General features: G+C 51.9%; 1 protein-coding gene across 3 annotated transcripts in view; it reads right to left on the bottom strand.

Moving 5' to 3' along the window:
• Positions 1 to 22,941, bottom strand: part of CD58 (CD58 molecule) — a 246,053-nt gene that overhangs the window by 121,273 nt on the left and 101,839 nt on the right. For all 3 annotated transcript variants that reach the window (XM_030203880.1, XM_030203881.1, XM_030203882.1), the window contains exon 5: positions 15,983 to 16,006. In XM_030203880.1, the coding sequence (XP_030059740.1) occupies positions 15,983 to 16,006 (24 nt within the window). The remainder of the gene's footprint in view (positions 1 to 15,982; positions 16,007 to 22,941) is intronic.

The following is a 22,941-nucleotide window of genomic DNA, read 5'->3' as shown; positions in this document are numbered from 1 at the left end:
AGCTGAAACTGGCTCAGATCCCAAATAAGAACAGCACCCCCACCCCCACACAAGGAGCCTCTTCCTGGAAACCGGAACCACAGGTAGGGCACTCCTCACCCCCTAGCTTGAACAGAAAAAACCCTGCCCCCACACCCAACCTCAGAACCACAGGTAGGCTCCCCTCCATATCGCTGGTAGTCTAGAGGGGACAGAAGCGGTCCCCTGTCACTCCCGCCCACACCGGCATCACTGATAAAATGGCTGCCGGGATTTCCCGTGGCAGCCATTTTGGGATTGGAGACAGCATGGGCAGGAGTGATCCACAGTTGCTCCTACCCATGCAGACACCAACACCAAAATGGCTGCTGGGACCTCTCGTGGCAATCTTGCAAGAATTCTGCAGGAGGTCCTGGAAGCTATTTTGTCATTAGTGCTGGCATGAAGACCATTCCTGCACCCTCTAGACCACCAGAGATAGGGTAGGCCCGTGAGGTTTAAAAAGGGAGACTTCTTGTGTCGCGTGGGATTCTTTCTGTTCATGGTGGGGGCAAAAGGGGTCTGCCTTTGTTTCTGGGTTCTAGGAGGCGGCTCCTTGTATCAGGGAAGGGAGAGGAGGCTGTGGGCTGCACTGGCATTTTCAGCCAAAATCGAAACAAGACCAAATCCAAATTTCAGGCCAGTTTCGGTGCCAAAGCTGAAACCAAAATATTGCCGGCCTCCAATTTATGCTTCCTTTAGCTTGAGGCAGGCTTGCGGCCCCTTGTGGCAGGGGAGCCAAAGCCACCCCCTAAAACCAGTCCTGGTGAGAGAATAGGTTTATGTATTGTGAAAATAAAAATTAAAAATTATGTGCTTTAAGGGACAAGGTAAAATTATGTATCATACCTGATAATTTTCTTTCCATTAATCATAGCTGATCAATCCATAGACTGGTGGGTTGTGTCCATCTACCAGCAGGTGGAGATAGAGAGCAAACTTTTGCCTCCCTATATGTGGTCATGTGCTGCCGGAAACTCCTCAGTATGTCGATATCAAAGCTCCATCCGCAGGACTCAGCACTTAGAGAATTACACACACGAAGGGACACTCTGCCCAGCTCACCACCGCCGAAACGGGGGAGGGGAATTAACCCAGCTCATCCCCACACAAGTGGGGGAGGGGAATCCGTCCAACTCATCTCCGCGGAGCGGAGGAGGGACACCACACCCGCCGATGTGGGGGGATCTGGCTTATCCTGCAACCGCAACCGCGGGAGGAGCTGACTGACCCTAACACCGCCGAAGCGGGAGGGGTACAAAGCTGCCCTACAGCCGCACGAAGCGGGAGGGAGTGCCGGCAGAATTTAAATCTCAATCCAGCCCCGTAAAACGGAGGGGAGAGGAATGCAGCAGCTCACTGTAACACAAACTCGTCTCAACTCTTGAAGAATCCAAGTGAAAGAAGAACTTGAACACGAAGTCCTCCTGAAGTAACTGAAGGCTAAACTTGAACCTAAAATTCAACCAGAATATAAACAGTACAGATATCTGGGAGGGGCTATGGATTGATCAGCTATGATTAATGGAAAGAAAATTATCAGGTATGATACATAATTTTACGTTCCATATCATCATGCTGATCAATCCATAGACTGGTGGGATGTACCGAAGCAGTACTCACCCAGGGCGGGACATAGAAATCCCTGACCGCAACACTGAAGCTCCAAACCGGGCCTCCGCCCGAGCAGCCACAGTCAAGCGGTAATGCCTGGCAAAGGTATGGGCCTTCCCCGCGGCCACCTAAGCCGCTGCAATGGCTTCCTTGCCCATCTTGCCACTGTAGGCTTAGAAGCCTGCAGACCCTTACGAGGACCTGTAAACAGGACAAACAGATGATCCGATTTCCGGAAATCATTGGTCACTTCCAAGTATCTGATGATGACTCGTCTCACATCCAGAAATTGAGAGCAGAGTATTCCTCTGGGTAGACCTCCCTACGAAAGGAAGGGAGACAGAGCTGCTGAATCACATGGAAGCGAAAAACAATCTTGGGCAGGAAGGAAGGCACTGTGCGAATAGTCACTCCTGCCTCAGTGAACTGCAGAAAAAGCTCTCGACATGAGAGTGCCTGGAGCTCGGAAACTCTTCTGGCTGAAGTGATAGCCACCAAAAAGACTGCTTTCAACGTCAGGTCTTCCAGAGATGCCCTCGACAAGGGTTCAAAAGGCGGCTTCTGCAATGCTCTTAGCACCAGGTTGAGATTCCACGCAGGCACCACTGAGTGCAGAGGAGGGCGCAGGTGATTAACTCCCTTGAGAAAGCGCACCACATCTGGCTGCGAAGCCAGGGAAGCACCCTTCAGGCGGCCCCTGAAGCAAGCCAGAGCCGCTACCTGAACTTTCAGGGAACTGAGCGACAGGCCTTTGTCCAGACCTTCTTGCAGGAACGCCAACACTAAAGAAATTGGAGCAGTGAAGGGAGAAAGTGAGCCTGCTTCACACCACGCTGCAAAGATACGCCAAACCCTGGCGTAAGCAGTAGAAGTAGAGCGCTTCCTCGCTCTCAGCATAGTGGCGATGACCTTGTCTGAGAAGCCCTTCTTTCTCAGACGCTGCCGCTCAATAGCCAGGCTGTAAGACCAAAGGGGGAGGGATCCTCCATCACCACGGGACCCTGATGAAACAGGCCCTGCTCCACTGGCAGCCGCAGAGGATCGCCGACTGAGAGCCTGATCAAGTCCGCATACCAGGGACGTCTGGGCCAATCCGGACCCACCAGGATTACCCTGCCGGGATGCTTTGCCACCCGGTCTAGCACCCTGCCCAACATGGGCCAGGGCGGGAACACATAGAGAAGCTCTTGTGTCGGCCACTGTTGGAGAAGAGCATCTACTCCCAGGGATCGAGGGTCCCGTCCTCTGCTGAAAAAGCGCGGCACTTGACAATTGGCCGATGACGCCATCAGATCTAGGCTCGGCTGGCCCCAGCGCTTCGTGATGCCCAAGAACGCCTGAGCAGATAGCTGCCACTCTCCGGGCTCCAAGGTATGGCGACTGAGAAAGTCCGCCTTGACATTCATGACTCCGGCAATGTGGGCCGCTGACAGCTGTTCCAGGTTCGCTTCCGCCCACTGGCATAGATTCATGGCCTCCTTGGCTAGAGGGGCGCTCTTGGTACCTCCCTGGCGGTTGACATAGGCCACAGCCGTGGCATTGTCCGACAGGACCCGTACAGGCTTCAACACCAGTACCGGGATGAACTCCAAAAACACCAACCGAATGGCTCTGAGTTCCAGGAGGTTGATAGACCACTTGCCTCTGCAGGAGACCAGAGCCCCTGCGCTGTCCTTCCCAAGCAGTGGGCTCCCCAGCCCATCAAAGAGGCGTCTGTCGTGACGACAATCCACTCCGGGGTCACCAGAGGCATTCCTGCAGACAACTTGTCTGTCTGCGTCCACCAGCTCAGCGCCTTGCGCACTGCTGGGTCCAAGGGAAGGCGCACAGCATAATCCTCCGACATCGGAGTCCAGCGCAGCAGCAGAGATTGTTCTAGTGGTCTCATATGAGCCCTGGCCCAGGGCACTACTTCCATCGTGGCCGTCATAGAGCCCAACAGCTGCACGTAGTCCCAAGCCCGAATAGGAGAGGCTACTAGGAACTAGTCCACCTGAGCCTGAAACTTGACAATCCGATTGTCTGGCAGGAACACTCTGCCCACTTGGGTGTCGAATCAAACTCCCAGATACTCCAGGGACTGAGTCGGGCGCAGCTGGCTTTACTCCCAGTTGATGATCCACCCCAGGGAGCTCAAAAGAGCAACCACCCGGTTCACAGCTTTGCCGCACTCTGCATAAGAGGGGGCTTGGATCAACCAGTCGTCCAGATAAGGATGGACTTGAACTCCTTCCTTCCTCAGGAAGGCCGCGATGACCACCATTACTTTGGAGAAGGTCCGCGGAGCAGTAGCCAACCCGAACGGGAGGGCTCTGAACTGGAAGTGTCGGCCCAGTACTGCAAAACGCAGAAAGCGTTGATGAGGAGGCCAGATGGGAATATGCAAGTACGCTTCCTTGATGTCCAAGGATGCCAGGAACTCTCCTGCCTTCACTGCCGCTATAACAGAGCGGAGGGTCTCCATGCGAAAGTGCCGGACTTTCAAGGCCCAATTGACCCCTTTGAGGTCGAGGATAGGCCGTACAGAACCTCCTTTCTTTGGTATCACAAAGAAAAAGGAGTAACATCCCTTGCCAAGCTGATTTTCTGGCACCGGAACGACCGCCCCCAGGCGGATCAGATTGTTCAAGGTCTGCTGCACTACCACAGCTTGGACCGGAGACTTGCAGGGAGAGAGTACAAACCCGTCTTTTAAGGGTCGGCAGAACTCTAGCTTGTAGCCGTCTCTGATGACTTCCAGCACCCAAGCGTCTGAAGTTATTGTGGTCCACTCGCCCATAAACGAGGACAGCCGTCCTCCAATCTGCACTGGGGCGTGGACCAAGGCCCCGTCATTGGGTACGAGAACCTGGGGGAGGACCGGAGGGAGCACCTCCGGGACGGCGGTCTCTGCGAAAGGAATGCTGCTTGGGGGAGAAGTTCCTCTTGAAGGAAGAGGGGGCAGAGGAGCCCGACCTGCCCGGGCGGTACCGACGGGCTTCCTGAAACCGTCCTCTGGAGGTACCAGGGCGAGTACTAGCCCGAACCCTGACCTCTGGTAACTTCTTGCCCTTAGACGTGCCGAGATCGGTCACGATTTTGTCCAGCTCGACCCCAAAGAGCAGCTTGCCTTGAAAAGGCAATCTAGCTAGGCGGGATTTAGAGGCGTGGTCAGCAGACCAATGTTTCAGCCAAAGCCACCGCCGCGCAGAGATTGTCTGAGCCATGCCTTTCGCTGAGGCCCTCAAGACATCATACAGCAAGTCTGCCAAATAGGCTAAGCCCGATTCCAGGGCCGGCCAATCAGCCCTCAAGGAAAGATCCGAGGGGAAAGCCCGCTGCACCATAGTCAGGCACGCCCTGGCCACATAGGAGCCGCAAATTGAGGCCTGCAAACTTAAATCAGCTGCCTCAAAGGACGACCTTAAGGCCGCCTCCAATCTTCTGTCTTGGGCGTCCTTTAGGGCCGTGCCACCTTCCACCGGCAACGCCGTTTTCTTAGTCACCGCAGTGATTAAAGAATCCACGGTAGGCCACAGATAGGCCTCACGTTCACTTTCAGTCAAAGGATAGAGGCGGGACATAGCCCTAGCCACTTTAAGGCTCGCTTCCGGGACATCCCATTGAGCCGCAATTAAGGTGTGCATGGCATCATGCACGTGGAAGGTTCTAGGCGGGCGCTTCGTCCCCAGCATAATGGCAGAGCCAACAGGGGCTGAGGGAGAGACGTCCTCCGGAGAGGAAATCTTCAAAGTGTCCATGGCCTGTACCAACAGGTTGGACAAATCCTCTGAGCTAAAAAGCCGCGCTGCAGAGGGGTCATCCGCTCCATCCGAGCGGGGATCCGTCTCCTCCAAGGAATCCGCAAAGGACCGTTGGGAGACCTCAGATACGCTGCCCTCATCTACATCGGAGGAGACAAAGTCCTCCAAGGCCTGGGAATCAACCTGAGGGCGTTTACCTCTGGGAACCTCAACCTCTTTACCAGACGAGGGAGCAGGGGCAGCGTTTTGCATAAGGAAGGCCTGATGCAGCAGCAAAACAAACTCGGGGGAGAAACCCCCCAGACTGTGTACTTCCGCAGCCTGGGCAACAGCCCTAGACGCACCCTCAACCGGCGCTCGCAAGAGCGGGGGAGAGACATGCTGCGCATCCAAAATGGCGTCCGGCGCGACACTCCGCGAAGGAGCCGCGCGGGAAGAACGGCGCTTAACTTTAGCCGCTTTAGTGCCGTCGCCCAAATTAAGGGCGTTCATGGCATTAATGTCTCCAACCTCAAGGGCGGCCCAAGAAGAAGCCGTCTGAGCCGCGTGGCCGGCCAAGATGGCGGAGGCGAGGAGCGGGGGATGGGCGTTTATGGCGGGAAAAATCGCCACGCCGGAGGAAGGACCGGGACATTCATCGGCCACGAAACTGTCATCCAACAAGGGCGAATCAGGCTTTAAGACCCCCGCATCCCCTCTAGAAGCGCGCAAGCGATCCGGGGAGCGACTCTTTACGCCCTCGCCCTCCGACGCCATATGCCACGTGGAGATAAATCGGGGAACCCCCTGCCCGCTATAAAAAGGTAAAAATTACCTGCTGTCCGCTCCGAGCTGTAACGACCTGGTGTCCCAGTGAGTAGCTGCAATAAACGTTTAAATAAACGTCGAAATAAACGCCTTTAAGGACGTTCAAAATTTTTTTTTTTTTTTACGGAGCCAGCGGGAGGGGGGAGAAAAGGAGGGACCTGGCACCACCAGGTTTACACTTGCTCAAAAGAGCCCTCAACCCCAGGCACTCAACAAAACCTAAAAATTAGGCTTGGAGGCCTAGCCAGAGCTGCTGCTGTGTGTGACCATCACCTGCTGAGATAGAGAACATACTGAGGAGTTTCCGGCAGCACATGACCACATATAGGGAGGCAAAAGTTTGCTCTCTATCTCCACCTGCTGGTAGATGGACACAACCCACCAGTCTATGGATTGATCAGCTTGATGATATGGAATTAGTTCTTAGAACTACAACTATTCTTTACACCCTTAGTTTTTGTCCGAGGTGTAGCCCAGTAGCTAAACCCTGAGGCTTGAGCCATGAGCAATGCCATTTTTAGAACAGAACTGTACCAACAGATTTGTATCAAGATAGAAAAGCAGCTTGTTTCCAGAGATAAGAAATGAAAAGACCATAGAAAACAGGATGTTCCGCAGAAAGTACTAGTAGCTAGGAGTGCTGTCTAGATTGTGCAAGATAATGGCAGAGGCACAGAATATTTCTACCTATTGTAACATCCTTGTGCAAAATGGGCATGGGTATCCTGATTTCTACTACATGATATTGGTGCCGCAAATTAGTTTCATATTTTTCAATATAAAAAGCTGGCTTTGCAGACTGTAATTTGAAAAAGTAATTCTTTTTAGTGGAATTCTTTCTAGAGGCAAGCAAGACGCGGGAGACACCCTCAGACAGACCCAACGAAGCAAAGTCTATGCCTTCAACATCCAGGCCGTGAGAGCCAGAGACTGAAGGTTGGGGTGTGTAGAAGCGCTCCGTCGTTCTGCGAAATGAGAATCGGAAAACACTACAATCTCCACGGTTCTTCGGAGGACAACTCCAGAAGTAGAGGGAACCAGATCTGATGGGGCCAAAAAGGTGCTATCAGAATCATGGTGCCGTGGTCTTGCTTGAGCTTCAGTAAGGTCTTCCCCACCAAAGGTATTGGAGGATAAGCATACAGGAGGCCGGTCCCCCAATGGAGAAGAAAGGCATCCGACGCCAGTCTGCCGTGTGCCTGTAGTCTGGAACAGAACAGGGGCAGCTTGTGGTTGGTCTGAGAGGCGAAAAGGTCCACCGAGGGAGTGCCCCACTCTCAGAAGATCTTGCGTACCACTCTGGAATGGAGCGACCACTCGTGCGGTTGCATGACTCTGCTCAGTCTGTCGGCCAGACTGTTGTTTACGCCTGCCAGGTATGTGGCTTGGAGAAGCATGCCGAACTGGCAAGCCCAATGCCACATCCCGACGGCTTCCTGACACAGGGGGCGGGATCCGATGCCCCCCTGCTTGTTGATGTAATACATTGCAACCTGGTTGTCTGTCCGAATTTGGATGATTTGGTAGGACAGCCGATCTCTGAAGGCCTTCAGCGCGTTCCAGACCGCTCGGAGCTCCAGGAGGGTGATCTGAAGATCTTGTTCCTGGAGGGACCACAGACCTTGGATGTGGAGTCCATCGACATGAGCTCCCCACCCCAGGCGAGATGCATCCGTCGTCATCACTTTCGTGGGCTGCGGAGTTTGGAATGGACGTCCCAGGGTCAAATTGGTCCGAATGGTCCACCAGTGCAGCGAATTGCGGCAACTGAGGGACAGACGGATGACATCTTCTAGATTCCCAGTAGCTTGACACCACTGGGAAGCTAGGGTCCATTGAGCAGGTCTCATGTGAAGACGAGCCATGGGAGTCACATGAACCGTGGAGGCCATATGACCCAGGAGTCTCAACATCTGCCAAGCTGTGACCTGCTGAGACGCTCTGGTCTGAGAGGCAAGGGATAGAAAGTTCAGCGCCCTTGCTTCGGGAAGAAAGGCCTGAGCCGTCTGAGAATTCAGCAGCGCTCCTATGAATTCCAGAGATTGGACTGGCTGGAGATGGGACTTCGGGTAATTTATCACAAACCCCAGCAGTTCCAGAAGGTGGATAGTGCACTGCATGGACCGAAGAGCTCCTGCCTCTGAGGTGCTCTTGACCAGCCAATCGTCGAGATATGGGAACACATGCACTCCCAGCCTGCGCAGATACGCCGCAACCACCACGAGACACTTCGTGAACACCTGTGGTGCAGAGGCGAGCCCAAAGGGCAGCACACAATACTGAAAGTGCCGTGTGCCCAGGCGGAATCCGAGATACTGTCTGTGAGCTGGCAGTATCGGGATGTGAGTGTATGCGTCCTTTAGATCCAGGGAACATAGCCAATCGTCTTTCTGAATCATTGGTAGAAGGGTGCCCAAGAAAAGCATCCTGAACTTCTCTTTGACCAGGTATTTGTTCAGGCCTCTCAGGTCTAGGATGGGGCGCATCCCCCGTTTTCTTTTCCACAAGGAAGTACCTGGAATAGAATCCCTGCCCTTCCTGCCAGGGTGGCACGGGCTCGACCGCATTGGCGCTGAGAAGGGCGGAGAGTTCCTCTGCAAGTACCTGCCTGTGATGGGAGCTGAAGGATTGGGCTCCCGGTGGGCAATTTGGTGGAGTGGAGGCCAAATTCAGGGTGTACCCGCTCTGCACTATTTGGAGAACCCACTGGTCGGAGGTTATCAGAGGCCACCTTTGGTGAAAAACTTTCAACCTCCCTCCGACCGGCAGGCCGTCCGGCATGGACACTTTGATGGCGGCTATGTTCTCATGGATCCGGTCAAAAGCTCGTCCCCGGCTTTTGCTGTGGAGGCGCAGGAGGCTGCTTAGGCGCACGCTGTTGACGGGAACGAGCGCGCTGGGAATGTCCGTGCCTGAGGAGGCCTCCGGGCTGGCTAGGTGTACCTACGCTTGTTGTAGGCGTAGGGCGCAGCCTGCCGGGCCTGGGAAAAACGTCCACCTGCAGAGGTGGGTGCTGAAGGCGCCCGGTGGGAGAGCTTGTCGAGAGCGGTTTCCCGCTGGTGTAGTTGGTCCACCAACTGCTCGACCTTCTCGCAGAAAATGTTATCCCCCCAGCAAGGGACATCCGCCAGTCGTTGCTGGGTGCGGTTGTCCAGGTCAGAGGCACACAGCCAGGAGAGTCTGCGCATCACTATACCTTGGGCCGCAGCTCGGGATGCCACATCACAGGTGTCATAGATACCCCTGGACAGGAACTTTCTGCACGCCTTCAGCTGCCTGACCACCTCCTGAAAAGGCCTGGACTGCTCCGGAGGGAGCTTGTCGACCAGCTCCGCCAGTTGCCTCACATTGTTCCGCATGTGGATGCTCGTGTAGAACTGGTATGATTGGATGCGAGTCACGAGCATGGAAGATTGGTAGGCCTTCCTCCCAAACGAGTCCAGAGTGCGAGACTCCCGCCCAGGGGGCGCCGAGGCGGTATCCCTCGAACTCCGTGCCCTCTTGAGAGCAGAGTCCACGACCGCCGAGTCATGAGGCAATTGAGGCCGCATCAACTCTGGGTCAGAGTGGATCCTGTATTGGGACTCCGTTTCTTGGGGATGGTGGGGTTAGATAATGGCTTCAGCCAGTTCCGAAGCACTGTCTCTTTGAGGACATTGTGCAACGGCACCGTGGAAGACTCTCTAGGTGGTGATGGATAGTCGAGGACCTCGAGCATCTCAGCCCTCGGCTCATCCACAGAGACCACAGGAAAGGGAATGCAAATAGACATATCCCTGACGAAGGAGGCAAAGGAGAGGCTCTCAGGGGGCGAGAGCTTCCTCTCCGGTGACGGAGTGGGGTCGGAGGGAAGGCCCACAGACTCCTCTGAGGAGAAATATCTGGGGTCCTCCTCCTCCCCCCACGAGGCCTCTTCCTCGGTGTCGGACATGAGCTCTTGCAGCTCAGACCTCAACCGGGCCCGTCTCGACTGCGAGGAACCACGTCCTCGGTGATGGCGTCGAGCGGTGGACTCCCGCGCCGGCGGGGACGAAGCTCCCTCTATCGACGTCGGCGGGGACTCCACCTGTGTGCGGGTCGACACCGGCGCCGCAAGCGGCGTCGGCGTCGAAGGCCTCGGCATCGGGCTAGAGCACGCCGGCGCCTCCATCAATGGCGCCGGGGGCGCAAGCACCCCCGGTGCCGACAGAGCCTGGCGCATCAGCCCTTCCAGAATCCCCGGAAGGATGGCTCGGAGGCACTCGTCAAGGCCCGCTGGTGGGAAAGGCAGGGGGGCCGGTGTAGGTGTCGGTGCCGGAAGCTGCTCGGGTCCAGGAGACAGTACCGAAGCACCCGCGGACTGACGCAGCGACACCTCTTCAACCAATGGGAAACGCTCCTCTCGGCACTGCCGCTTCCTCGGCGTCGAGTCATCCCTCAAGGTACCGGAGCTGGCAGTCCCGTGCGCCGTGGGCGACCGATGAACGTGCTTCTTGGTTTTCTTTCGGTGCCCGTCAACGGCGCCTGGCGGTGGAGACGAAGAGGAGGTAGAACCCCCCCCCCCCCAGCCTCGAGGAATCGGGTCTGACAGGGTTCGGTCCCGATGGCCCTGGGTAGAGGGAGTGGCCGGGACTGATTGCCCGTGCGGCAGGCCTGCGGGCCAACGGTACCTATACTCCTGGGGTCGGTGCCATAGTCGGTGCTGATTTCGTCGACATCGGTACCGGTACTGAAGATCCGGCCGTCGACACCGATGCCGTAGAGGTCGACGTCGAGGGGCCGGCGCAAGTTCCGAAAAGACGGTCCCGAAGAACTTGCCTCGCCACCTGTGTCCGCTTCCATAAGCCGAGACACAAGGTGCACGTCTTGGTATTATGCGCCGGCCCGAGGCACTGGAGACACCAAGCGTGGGTATCGGTCTGCGAGATCTGCCGGCCGCACCGACCACACTTCTTGAATCTGCTCGGGACCTTCGAGGACATCGACGGAAAAATCGCGTCGGCAAAGTCAAAGTCGTTGATGGTGGCGGTGAAAAGCACACCTGAAAAAGAAACGACCGTGCGGCCACAAGGCCGCAACGAAGCGCCCTCGCGACTAAAAACGACGTTGGGGACTCTCTTTTGTTTTTTTTTTTAACACAATGAAAAAGAAAAGAAATACGCGAACGCGTACAAAGTGAGAAAAAGCTCGCGGCTAGGCCGCGATCCGGTTTCCGGGGCTGACAGAGAGATGGCGATACGTCTCTCTCCAGCGCGGAATAGAAAAAACTGAGCGGGAACGGTCGCGCACAGGCTGGAAGACAGCTGCGCATGTGTGGTGGGCGTGCCCTGCGTGCGGGACCGCCCGCAAAGTTTTGTTCCGGTTGGTGGGGGCTGCCGTGGACGTCAACCCAGTCGTGAGAACAAGCAGCCTGCTTGTCCTCAGAGAACCGCAACTACATTAAGGTGTGACCATTTACACCAATGAAAATCTGGTGTAAATGCCCACGCATATATTAGGTGCTGATCCCCCTAATGCTATAATGCACACAAATTTTAGGCACACCCCCAACCTGCCCATGCTTCACCCATTGCCATGCTCCATTTTTGGATCCACACACACCTCTTTATAGACTATGCTTAAAAACATCTGCGCATAGATTCTAATCATTGCTAATTGTTTGTTATTCCCAATTATCAGTGTTGATTGACTCATTCAATTAAGTTGCGTGCACAAACTGGATGCACGTCCAAATTTGTGCGTGTAACTCAACGCGCCATAGATAGTGGATTCTATTGTGGTTATTGGGAAAAAATATATGCCACATTGTGGCTTTTTCAGCACCATTTTGTCTTACCATTCCCTGAGAGCAGCATCTGTCTACATTTATATATGGTACTCACTGCAGGTTATTTGACTACTAGGAAAAAAATGCCCGTTTCTGAAGGGCAGGAAACAGGCGCTAGCCAGGCCATCCCCCACCCTCCCTCGCTGTTCCAGACTCCGCCCTCCCTCCATTTTCAACCCCCCCCCCCGCACCGTGTCACGGACCCCTATACCCCCTTCCGCGACCCTGTTGACCCCCCTTCGCGGCGAAAACCATCCCCCGCCACCGTGGAGTACCTGTGCTGACGAGGGATCCCAACCCCGTCAGCCGAAGTCCTGTGCTGGCCTTTGCGGCGTTGCTTCCTCAATGATCTTCTGTTGAAGTTCCTGTGCGTGCGTCTGATGTCAGACGCACGCAGAGGAACTTGAACAGAAGATCATTGAAAAAGGAACGCCGCGAAGGCCAGTACAGGACTTTGGCCGTCAGCAGAGGTACTGGATGGCGGCGGGGGAACGGTTTTTGGCGGGAAGGGGGGGGTCGACAGGGTCGCGGAAGGGGGTGCAGAGGGCCGTAACGCGCGGGGGGGGGTGTTAAAATCGGAGGGAGGGCGGAGTCTGGAACTCGGTGGGAGGTGCGTGAGGGGACACGGGGTGTTGATGCTCGTCGGGTGGGGGGGCGGGTTGGTGATGCGGCGAGGGGGGGGGGGGGTTCTGTGTTGCCCCGCTCCCTGCCACTTGCTCCGAAGTGGCAGGGAGCGGCGCACTGACAGCTGATTCCCATGCAGGTGCAGGAGTAGGCTACTCCTCCCCTTGCTTTGGAATCAGCTGTCACTGATGTCAGTGCGTGCCTGCCTAGCAGACCACCTCTGAGGGAGGCACGGTCCCAGGCACATTAGAACGTTGGAGGTGAGAATTATTGTATAGGATACTGCTTTCCAACATTCATCAGTGTCTCTACGACCCCTGAGGCAGGCAGATTTGCCCTGCTGAAACATGGTCCCGTGTTGGGTCTATACTGGTGAAATAAAAGTTTTTCCTGGACAGTTACCTGTGTGGGATTTTTTTCACATATGCTCTCAGGACTGTTACTCGTCACATATATGAGCACTGAGTAGTAGAGTATGGCCCAGAAGCCTGGCAGAAATGACATTTCTTCACTAGGGACAATCCATCTTTATAATTTCAAATTGAGGGTCCATTTAAGAGAAGCTTTAGAATATAAGTGATACAGGATCAGTCTAAGAATTTCAGATAATACGAGGAGGGCTTCAAAGGGACAAGTCTTATACTTTTCCAGGTTGAAGGATACAATGCAGAGAAAGAGGTCTGAAATAAACAACAAAGTAGATTCTTTTGGAAAAAGAGATTATTACAATATTTCAAGGGGATTGTAGACAGTCTGAAAAAATGTGTTTGTTTCCTGACGAATTGAAGTAAACCAAAAAGGGATGTTGGATATTTGACAAATATATTAAATGATGAATTAAGGTTAGTTTGATAACAGACATACAGATTTTAGCTCCCTATAGGAAGTTTTTCAATGTTTATGTAACTGTTTTGGACATTAAGGCAAATGTAAATAATTTTAAGTGGATGTATGAGTATAGTTTTTTTGAAAGTCCAAGTAAACAGGAATAGAGACTGACGAAAATATGAATCCAACGCTGGGGATAGTGTGAGGAAATACTTTATTATTGCTGATACAAAGGGACCAGACACGGTCCGTGTTTCGGCGTCACAAAACACCTATATCAGGGGTCTTGTAATAATTTCTCAGAAAGCACTGTATGTTTCAAAAACAGTCAAAGGTAACAGCTCAAGGAACTATAGTGCAACAAAGGCAGCCTAAAGGCATGTGTACAAATAAGAAACAAACACTGCTTTCCCCAGTGGTGTCTGCTCATTTCATATAAACTGAAAACAGAAACATTTACCTACCTTTGAAGTCTGGTGATTTTATTTTTCTAAGCTTCTTGTTCCCAGTCTCTGGTTCTGCTTCCCTCTGTGCTTGATTCAGGGACCATGTGCCCATTTGCTATTTCTTTTCTCTCTTCCTTTCTTCACTTCCAATCCTATATCCATTTTTAACACTGTTCTTTCTTCTATTTTTCTGTCTACTTCTCATATCTAGCTAGCTTTCCATCTACTTCCCTTCCCCTCCATCCACCTGCACCATCAATACTCCTTCTCCTCTATCAATGTGTACTATCTCTTCCCTGTCTCTTCCCCTCTATTCAGCATTGCTCCTCTGTGTCCCTTTCCCTATTCTTCCACCCAGTCCAGTATTTTTACTGTATCACTGCCCTTTCCCATGTCCAGCTTCTCTTCTCTCTTTTCCTTTCCTCACACATCTGGGGTAAGCATCTCTCCCTCACTGTCCCCAAACACCCTCCCCCCATGGTCTGGCATCTTTACCTCCTTCTTCTCCCACCCCCAGTTCGGTGTCTCTGTCTCTCTCTCACCCACCCTCTTTGTGGATCCAGCAGATCTTCCTACCTTCCTCTCCCTGTCCACCCAAAGTCCAACAAAATTGTTGTCTTCGCCAACAGCAAATAAAACCAGACTACCAGAGGAGTAGCCAGGTTTTGACATCAGGAGGGGCAGGCATTTGTAAAATAGGAGCCAGTCAGTGTTGGCCAGGCAGCGGAGCCAATGTTGTCACTCAGGTGCAATGGCTGTGGCCAGCAATGATTAACACAGGCTGCCTCTGCTGCATCCCGCCTACAAGGAAACAGGAAGTTACATCAGGAGGCGGGATCCAGCAGAGGTCCTGTGACTGGCTAGAGCAGGCAGCCTGTCTTCTTAACTACAAGTAATAATATTCAAATTGTGACCATCACCTCAGGAACAGCATACATACTCCTTCCACTGCTAGACACTTGATTTAAATCAGATAGGCTTTTGTTTGTGTGGTGACTCCACAAGATGTGAAGACCACTAGTCCTGAGCATTTTTATTTTGGGGGCCACAGGAAGGGAAGGGGAGGGAGGGAGGGAGGGAGGGAGGGAGGGAGGAAGAACAGCTACCAGAACCACAAGGGGTGAGGGGGTGAAGAGAGAGAGATATTACATGCTGATGGGGGAAGACCCTGGACCCAGGCAATAATATTTAATGCAAGGTCCGTAGCCTGCATGCAGCCTTTAAAGAAAATACCCAGAATGACAGCGAGGACTGCTATAGAGGTCCCCGAGGGCTGCCGCTGTCCTGCAGGCTTTGCACTGAAGAACACTGTCAGACAATTTTCCAACATCATTAGTAAATAAAGCCTGACAACATATCGTTGAAAGAAGACAACATTAGTTTCATGTTACATCATCTCAGTGCAGCAGTCAAGCATGTGTAAAATAGTTTTAAACTTTATGCTGAGTAGATAAGAGCTTGAAACTGCATAGCAATGAGACCTAGCAAACAGAAATTTTATTTTATACAGCAACTTAAAAATATTATGACACTCAGGAATAACTTCATATGTGGGCAGCTCCTTTACACTATGATGGTTGGAACTCTTTATGAGGTTTCAGAAGGTTTTGTGTTTTAGAGTTTATTATTTTGCTTGACAGCCTGACAGCCTTTTAAACCTAAACACCAAGATGGCTTTCAAATAAGGGTGTTTTTTTTTATTCTGGCAATTTCCTCCAATTTTCTTGCACTTTCAGCTCAATTTTGAAGCTAGGCTGAGTTCTGATATTATGAAGCCCCTTATTTTATATCACCCAATATATCTAGTCTGAGTATTACAGTAATAGACTTGGGCTGGGGACTATGCACCAGGTTCCTTCTATGACTTTGCAATTATAGGCCCTGATTCTAGCCAACAGACATGTCCCTTACTCGATAACCATGATTTCCTCCTCACTCAGAGTCTGTGAATATTGCATTCTATACATCGCCACCAAAACCAAATCGAGGTTCTTTCACTAGAAATGTATAGTATTTGCCTCCAGGATGGTCCATAAGGATTATGTTTATTAGATGGATCATTATAAAGCTTTCAGCAAAACTGATTTTCAACTTACCCTTTCTGCAACGATTAAAGTACCCTGAAAAAGAAATTCTCAATTAGTCATGACATTTGCAAAGAAAGGTGTTTGCTACATACAGGGAAAGACAAAGAGGGGCATAATCGAAAGGGGTGCCCAAGTTTTCCTGAGGATGTCTTCGCAGGACATCCCGGCGAAGGGGTGGGGAAACCCGTATTATCGAAACAAGATGAGTGTCCATCTTTCGTTTTGATAATACGGTCGGGGACACCCAAATCTTGACATTTAAGTCGTCACTAGAAATAGTCGTCCTTGGTCGTTTCTGATTTTCAGCAATAATGGAAACTAAGGACGCCCATCTCAGAAACGACCAAATGCAAGCCCTTTGGTCGTGGGAGGAGCCACCATTCGTAGTGCACTGGTCCCCCTCACATGCCAGGACACCAACCGGGAACCCTAGGGGGCATTGCAGTGGACTGCAGAAAATGCTCCCAGGTACATAGCTCCCTTACCTTGTATGTTGAGCCCCCCAAAACCCACTACTACCATAGCCCTTACAGGTGAAGGGGGGCACCTAGATGTGGGTACAGTGGGTTTCTGGTGGGTTTTGGAGGGCTCACATTTACCAGCACAAGTGTAACAGGTAGGGGGGATGGGCCTTGGTCCACCTGCCTGAAGTGCACTGCACCCACTAAAACTGCTCCAGGGACCTGCATACTGCTGTCATGGAGCTGGGTATGATATTTGAGGCTGGCAAAAAATATTTTAAAACATTTTTTTTTAGGGTGGGAGGGGGTTAGTGACCACTGGGGGAGTAAGAGGAGGTCATCTGGTCAGTTCAGGCACCTTTTCGTGGCTTGGCCGTAAGGAAAAAAAGGACCAAATAAAGTCGTCCAAGCGCTCGATTATGAGTCAAGGACGCCCATGAGTTAGGTATGCCCAAGACCCGCCTTCACTACGCCTCCGGCACGCCCCTGGGAACTTTGGTCGTCCCCGCGATGGAAAGCTGTTGGGGATGCCCAAAATCGGCTTTCGATTACGCCAATTTGGGCGACCCTGGGAGAAGGATGCCCATCTCCCGATTTGTGTCGAAAGATGGGCGTCCTTCTCTTTCGAAAATAAGCCTGAAAGAGACAAGCATAGACTGATAGGAAAGGGGATGGGATTTCATATACTGCCTTTTCTGTGGTTACAATCATAGCAGTTTACATATTACATACAGGTACTTGAGTTAGGTGATTTGCCCAGAGTCACAAGGAGCTGCAGTGGGAATGGACCTGGTTCTGGTTAGGAGGAGTAACCTAATGGCTGCACTAACCATTAGGTTACTCCTCCACTCCAACCTAAGCTGGCTGCAGCTAAACAGATCTGCAGAGGGGGGAAGGGTTTGGAAGGAAATGAAAGACAGATGTGGCCTGGAGACGTGAGAGACAGTAGGGATGAGACATGAGGAGATAGAGACATGGCCTATAGACAAAAAAAAAGGAAGGGGAGGGAGAAACATGTCCCGGGGACAAAAAGATGGAAAAACAAAGAGAAACACTGTAAGCTCACCCATAAAGAAAGAGGGATGGGGAGAGACAGTCTAGTGATAGATAGAAATAAAGGGACAGGAAGACATGAAGGTGTGAAGAGAAAAACAGCCTCCTAATGAAAAGAGAAGGCCTATAATGAAAGGACTGGGAGTAAGACGGTCAGAATACAGAAAGTGGAGGAAGTGACATCACTGGTCAAGATGGATGGATAGGAGCTGTGCTCCTAACATCTTAAGCTAAATCTACACTCAGTAGGTGACTGTCTTTCTGCATTATGTAAGATGTTAAAGTTATTACTTTATTGATTATATCAAGCTGAAGCAATTGTAAATCACTCTGCTTGTTTTTAGAGAAGAGAAGTTTATCAAGCAGAATAAATAAAATAGCTACACCTAGCTCACAATCACGCTTGGGAGGTCCTTGAAGGGCCAGGATTTAATGGCTTACTTCGCCTATTGCAGCAGCCTGGCCAGGGGAAGATGGAAATAGTGGCAATGGCGCTGGAACTGTATGGGTGCAAAGAAAGCATGATCGAGAGGAATGAGTCTGCATGAGTCTGGCTATGAAAGAGTGGACGGCAGAGTTGAAAGGTGATATTTGGAAGTCCAGCCAACGCTGGAAGCAGGGGCGTAGCTACGGGTGGGCCTGGATGGGCCCAGGCCCACCCAGTTTGGCCTCAGGCCCGCCCAGAAGAAGATCTTTACCCTCTCCCACCCCTGCCGCAGTGCTTCTTTTAATGCTGTCGGCGCTGCTGTCCAGTCTCCCACCCCCGCGGCGGCGCTTATACCGCTACGGTGCTGCCTGCCTGACAGCAATTCTACAGATGCATCACAGACATCCAACGTCCTGCTCCAGGGCCTTCCGCGTCCCGCCTCCGTAAACAGGAAGTTACATCGGCGCGGCAGAGGGAAGGCCCCGGAGCAGGACGTCGGTGACGCATCTATAGAGTTGCTGTCAGGCAGGCAGCGCCATAGCGAAGTGTAAGCGCTGCCGCGGGGGTGGGAGACTGTGCACAGCAGCCGATAGCATTAAAAGAAGCGCTGCAGGGGTGGGAGAGGGTGAGGAAGTCAGTGGGGTGCTGGCCCGGGAAGGGGAGGGAACAGAAGGGTGAAGGGTGCTGGACTTGCTAGGGGCAGAGGGTTGGAGGGAAGGGAGAGAGGTTTGGGATTTGCAGAGGGGAGGTTGGAGGGAAGGGGAGAGGTTTGGGATTTGCAGAGGGGAGGTTGGAGGGAAGGGAAGAGGTTTTGGATTTGCAGGAGGAGGTGGAGGGAAAGGAGATGTGCTGGATACGCAGAGGGTTGAAGTGAAGGGGAGAGGTGCTGGACATGTAGGGGGGCTGGATGAAAGAGAAAGGTGCTGAACATGTAGGGGGGGCTGGATGAAAGGGAGAGAGATGCTGGACATGTAGGGGGGGCTGGATGAAAGGGAGAGAGATGCTGGACATGTGGGGGGGGGGGGGCTGAAGGAGAGGTGCTGGATATGCAGATGATGGCTGAAAGGAAAGGAGACAGATGTGGACCTGCAAGGAGGGCTGGAGCAAAGGGAGAAAGGTGCTGGACCTATGGGAGGGGTTAGAGAGAAGGGAGAGAGGTGCAGGGAGAAAGAGCCAGATGCATAAGGGGAAGGAAAGAGAGGACGAGAAGCTGGTTGGGGGGGTGGGATCAGAGAGGAGAGGGACACATTGGTGTGGAGGAGGGAGAAAGGGGACATAGGGAAGTATACAGATACAGAAGGGAGATTATGGGCATTAGGTGGGAGCATGGGGACAGGGACACAAATGTGAGATGCTGTATGGGGATGGCACATGGGCACAGAGGGGTAATGCCTGACGGGGGGGGGGGGGGGACGGGGATATGGAATAGAGATAAAATGCTGGACACTGGAGAGGGGGGTATATGGACACAGAGGGGGGGGAGATACCAGACAAGGGGGAGAATAGGAACACAGAAGGGATATGCTGGGCATAGGGTGCATAGGTGCACAGAGGAAATGATGATGGATGAGGGGATATGAACACAGGGGAGATTCTGGACAAGGAAATATAGGAAAACAGAGATGGGAGATGGATGATGGACATGAAGAAAGAAGAAATGTCAAATAGGAGACACTGGCAAGTGAGTTAAGAGAAGACAGAGGGAAGCAGAAACCAGAGACTGGGACCAATATGATTTGAGAAAAAATAACCAGACAACAAAAAGGTATAAAAAATATTTTATTTTCACTGTTGTGAATATAACATGTTGAATTTGAAATGTACATCTTGCCAAAGTTGATGTTAAACATGGCTGGGGTCCAGGACAGAAATCTAGGAAATGACCCCAAAGTCCATTACCAGGCTATGCCTTCAGCTTCCAGCAGGTGGGCTTTCTCTGGCCAGGGAACCAGGCACAATTGCCCTAGTTGCAACCACTAACACCATCCCTGGCATGTGCCATCTTTATATTTTACACAGGAGCAAATGCCTTTCTTTCTTGTTTCTCTGGTGTTGTACTACATGCAAGGTCTAGTTTCTTGGGGTTTCCGTTTAATTTATATTTCTAGAGTTTATGGTCACTTATTCTGTATTTGGCATTTGTGTCTTGTGTGTGTGACTGAGGTATTCTGTTAGCATGAAGTTTCCATGTAGCATTCTGTAGTAATTTGGCTTGTTCAGCTTTCCTGATAAATGTATTTGTATTTTAGGGCCCTACTATAATATTTAAGGCACTTCTTTTTCATAGGTAGGATCTTTGTTTTTGGAAGTTAGTGTTGGCATGGTAGATTTGCTCTAGGTTCTGAGTGACTTTTGTTTTATAGATTTTTTTTAAAGTTAATTTATGTCTGTAATTGAGATTACACTAGAAAACAAAATTTCTTTATATGATGAGTTTTATGGAGAATTGCCCTTGCTGTGCTCTGTATCCATTGTTGGTGGACGGCCAGGAGGTTCTCTGGATGCAGAATGTGTTTGGCTTCAATACCATATATGTGTTGGAGGACCATAGCTCAGTGGGGTTGAATAGTGCAGTCTATTGTACTTCCCTTAGCTCTAAATTGGCCTGCAGCCACTGAAGCCTGCACTAGAACCCTCATTGAAGTTATGGGGAGTGGGGTATGGACAGAGTATGAGTGCATCAGGTTGCTGTTTTTTCTCTTTCAAAAAAGTTGGCAACTCTAGTGCCCACCCATCCAACCTGTTGGCCCACCCAAAAATTGCCTTCTGGCTACGCCACTGGCTGGAAGTCCTAATAAGAGACTTAAAAACTGACCAAGATGGAGCTGTTTGCTGCTGTGCTGGGATGTGCAGAGTCGGAGACTATGTAAGTACATAAGTATTGCCACGCTGGAACAGACCAAAGGTCCATCAAGCCAAGCATCCTGTTTCTAACAGTGGCCAATCCAGGTCATAAATACTTGAAACGATCCCGAAAAAGTTCAATACATTTTATGCTGCGTATCCCAGAAATAGCAGTGGATTTCCCAAAGTCAATTTAATAATGGTCTGTGGACTTTTCCTTTAGGAAGTCGTCCAGACCTTTTTCAAACCCCACTAAGCTAACCGCCTTTACCACATTCTCTGGCAACAAATTTCAGAGTTTAATTACATGTTGAGTGAAGAAACATTTTCTCCAATTCGTATTAAATTTACTACTTTGTAGCTTCATCGCATGCCCCCTAATCCTAGTATTTTTGGAAAGAGTAAACAAACGATTCACGTCTACCCGTTCCACTCCACTTATTATTTTATAGACCTCTATCATATCTCCCCTCAACCATTTTTTCTCCAAGCTGAACAGATCTAGATGCTTTATCATTTTTGACGCCCTTTTCAACAGTAAGGATTCATGATGAAGGCAAATAGTTGATCCAGCATCGAAACGTTGACCAGAACGCTCTTGTAACAACTTCTGTTGATCAGACATAAGCTCTTCAATTAATTTCAAACCTTTATTTTTATTGTATGTCAGTAAATGACACTCTGATGTACTTGAACAGCCAACTGAGCAAAGTGGAAATTCATCTGATCTTTCTGGATCCATTGATGACCATTAGCATCAGTTCAACAAACGCATTTATTCTTGCAATCAGGTTTTCAATGGGTAGAAGAATGGTAGGCCTTCCTCCCAAAGGAGTCTAAGGTTCTAGAGTCCTTGCCCGGGGGCGCCGAAGCATGCTCCCTAGAACTCTTAGCCTTCTTTAGGGCCAGATCCACCACACCAGAGTCGTGAGGCAACTGAGTGCGCATCAGCTCTGGGTCCCCATGGATCCGGTACTGGGACTCGATCTTCTTGGGAATGTGGGGATTAGTTAAAGGCTTGGTCCAGTTCGCCAGCAATGTCTTTTTTAGGACATGATGCATGGGTACTGTGGACGCTTCCTTATATGGAGAAGGATAGTCCAGGAGCTCAAACATTTCAGCCCTGGGCTCATCCTGCACGACCACCGGGAAGGGGATGGTCGTAGACATCTCCCGGACAAAGGCCGCAAAAGACAGACTCTCGGGAGGAGAAAGCTGCCTTTCAGGGGAGGGAGTGGGATCAGAAGGAAGACCATCAGACTCCTCGTCAGAGAAATATCTGATGTCCTCCTCCTCCTCCCACGAGGCCTCACCATCGGTGTCAGACACAATCGGTGTCAGACACAAGTTCATGAACCTGTGTCTGAAGCCATGCCCGACTCGACTCCGTGGAAACACGGCCACGGTGAGAGCGTCGAGAGGTAGACTCCCTCGCCAGCGCCGCCGAAGCTCCCTCTGCCGACGTCGTCGGGGAGCCTTCCTGGGAGGCGGCCGCAGTCAGTACCGCAAGCGGCAGCGATGTCGGAGACCTCACCCCGGGCAAGGGGCCAGCCGGCGCCTCACTCGACGGTACCGGTGGCGCAAGCACCCCCGGTACCGGAGGGGAAGGGCACAACAGCTCTCCCAGGATCTCCGGGAGAATGGCCCGGAGACTCTCATGCAGAGCGGCTGTGGAGAAAGACATGGAAGCCGATGCAGGCGTCGAGGTCAGAGTCTGTTCCGGGCATGGAGGCTGTTCCGGGCTGTCCAAGGTGGAGCACATCGACACCTCTTGAACAGAGGGTGAGCGGTCCTCCCGGTGCCGATGCCTACTGGGTGCCGAATCCCTCGGCGACCCAGAGCTCTCGGTACCGATACGGGAAGGAGACCGGTGTCGATGCATCTTCGATTTTTTCAAACGAAGCATGTCACCGGAGCTTCCCGGTACCGACGAGGAGGACGTAGAATCCAGCCGTCTCTTCCTCGGGGCCGAGGCCGAAGAAGGTCGGTCTCGGGGGGGCTGTACCGCAGGAGCCCTCAGGGTAGGGGGAGACCCACCCGAAGGCTCACCGCCACCAGCAGGGGAATGGACAGCCCTCACCTGCACTCCAGTCGAAGCACCACCGTCCGACGACATCAACAACAGTGGAGGTCCCGGTACCGCCGACGCAACCTTTCGATGTCTCGGTACCAACGATGCAGAG

Source organism: Microcaecilia unicolor, chromosome 5, assembly GCF_901765095.1.
Source record: "Microcaecilia unicolor chromosome 5, aMicUni1.1, whole genome shotgun sequence".
Classification (NCBI taxonomy): Eukaryota; Metazoa; Chordata; class Amphibia; order Gymnophiona; family Siphonopidae; genus Microcaecilia; species Microcaecilia unicolor.
This window is presented reverse-complemented; position numbering and strand designations above follow the sequence as displayed.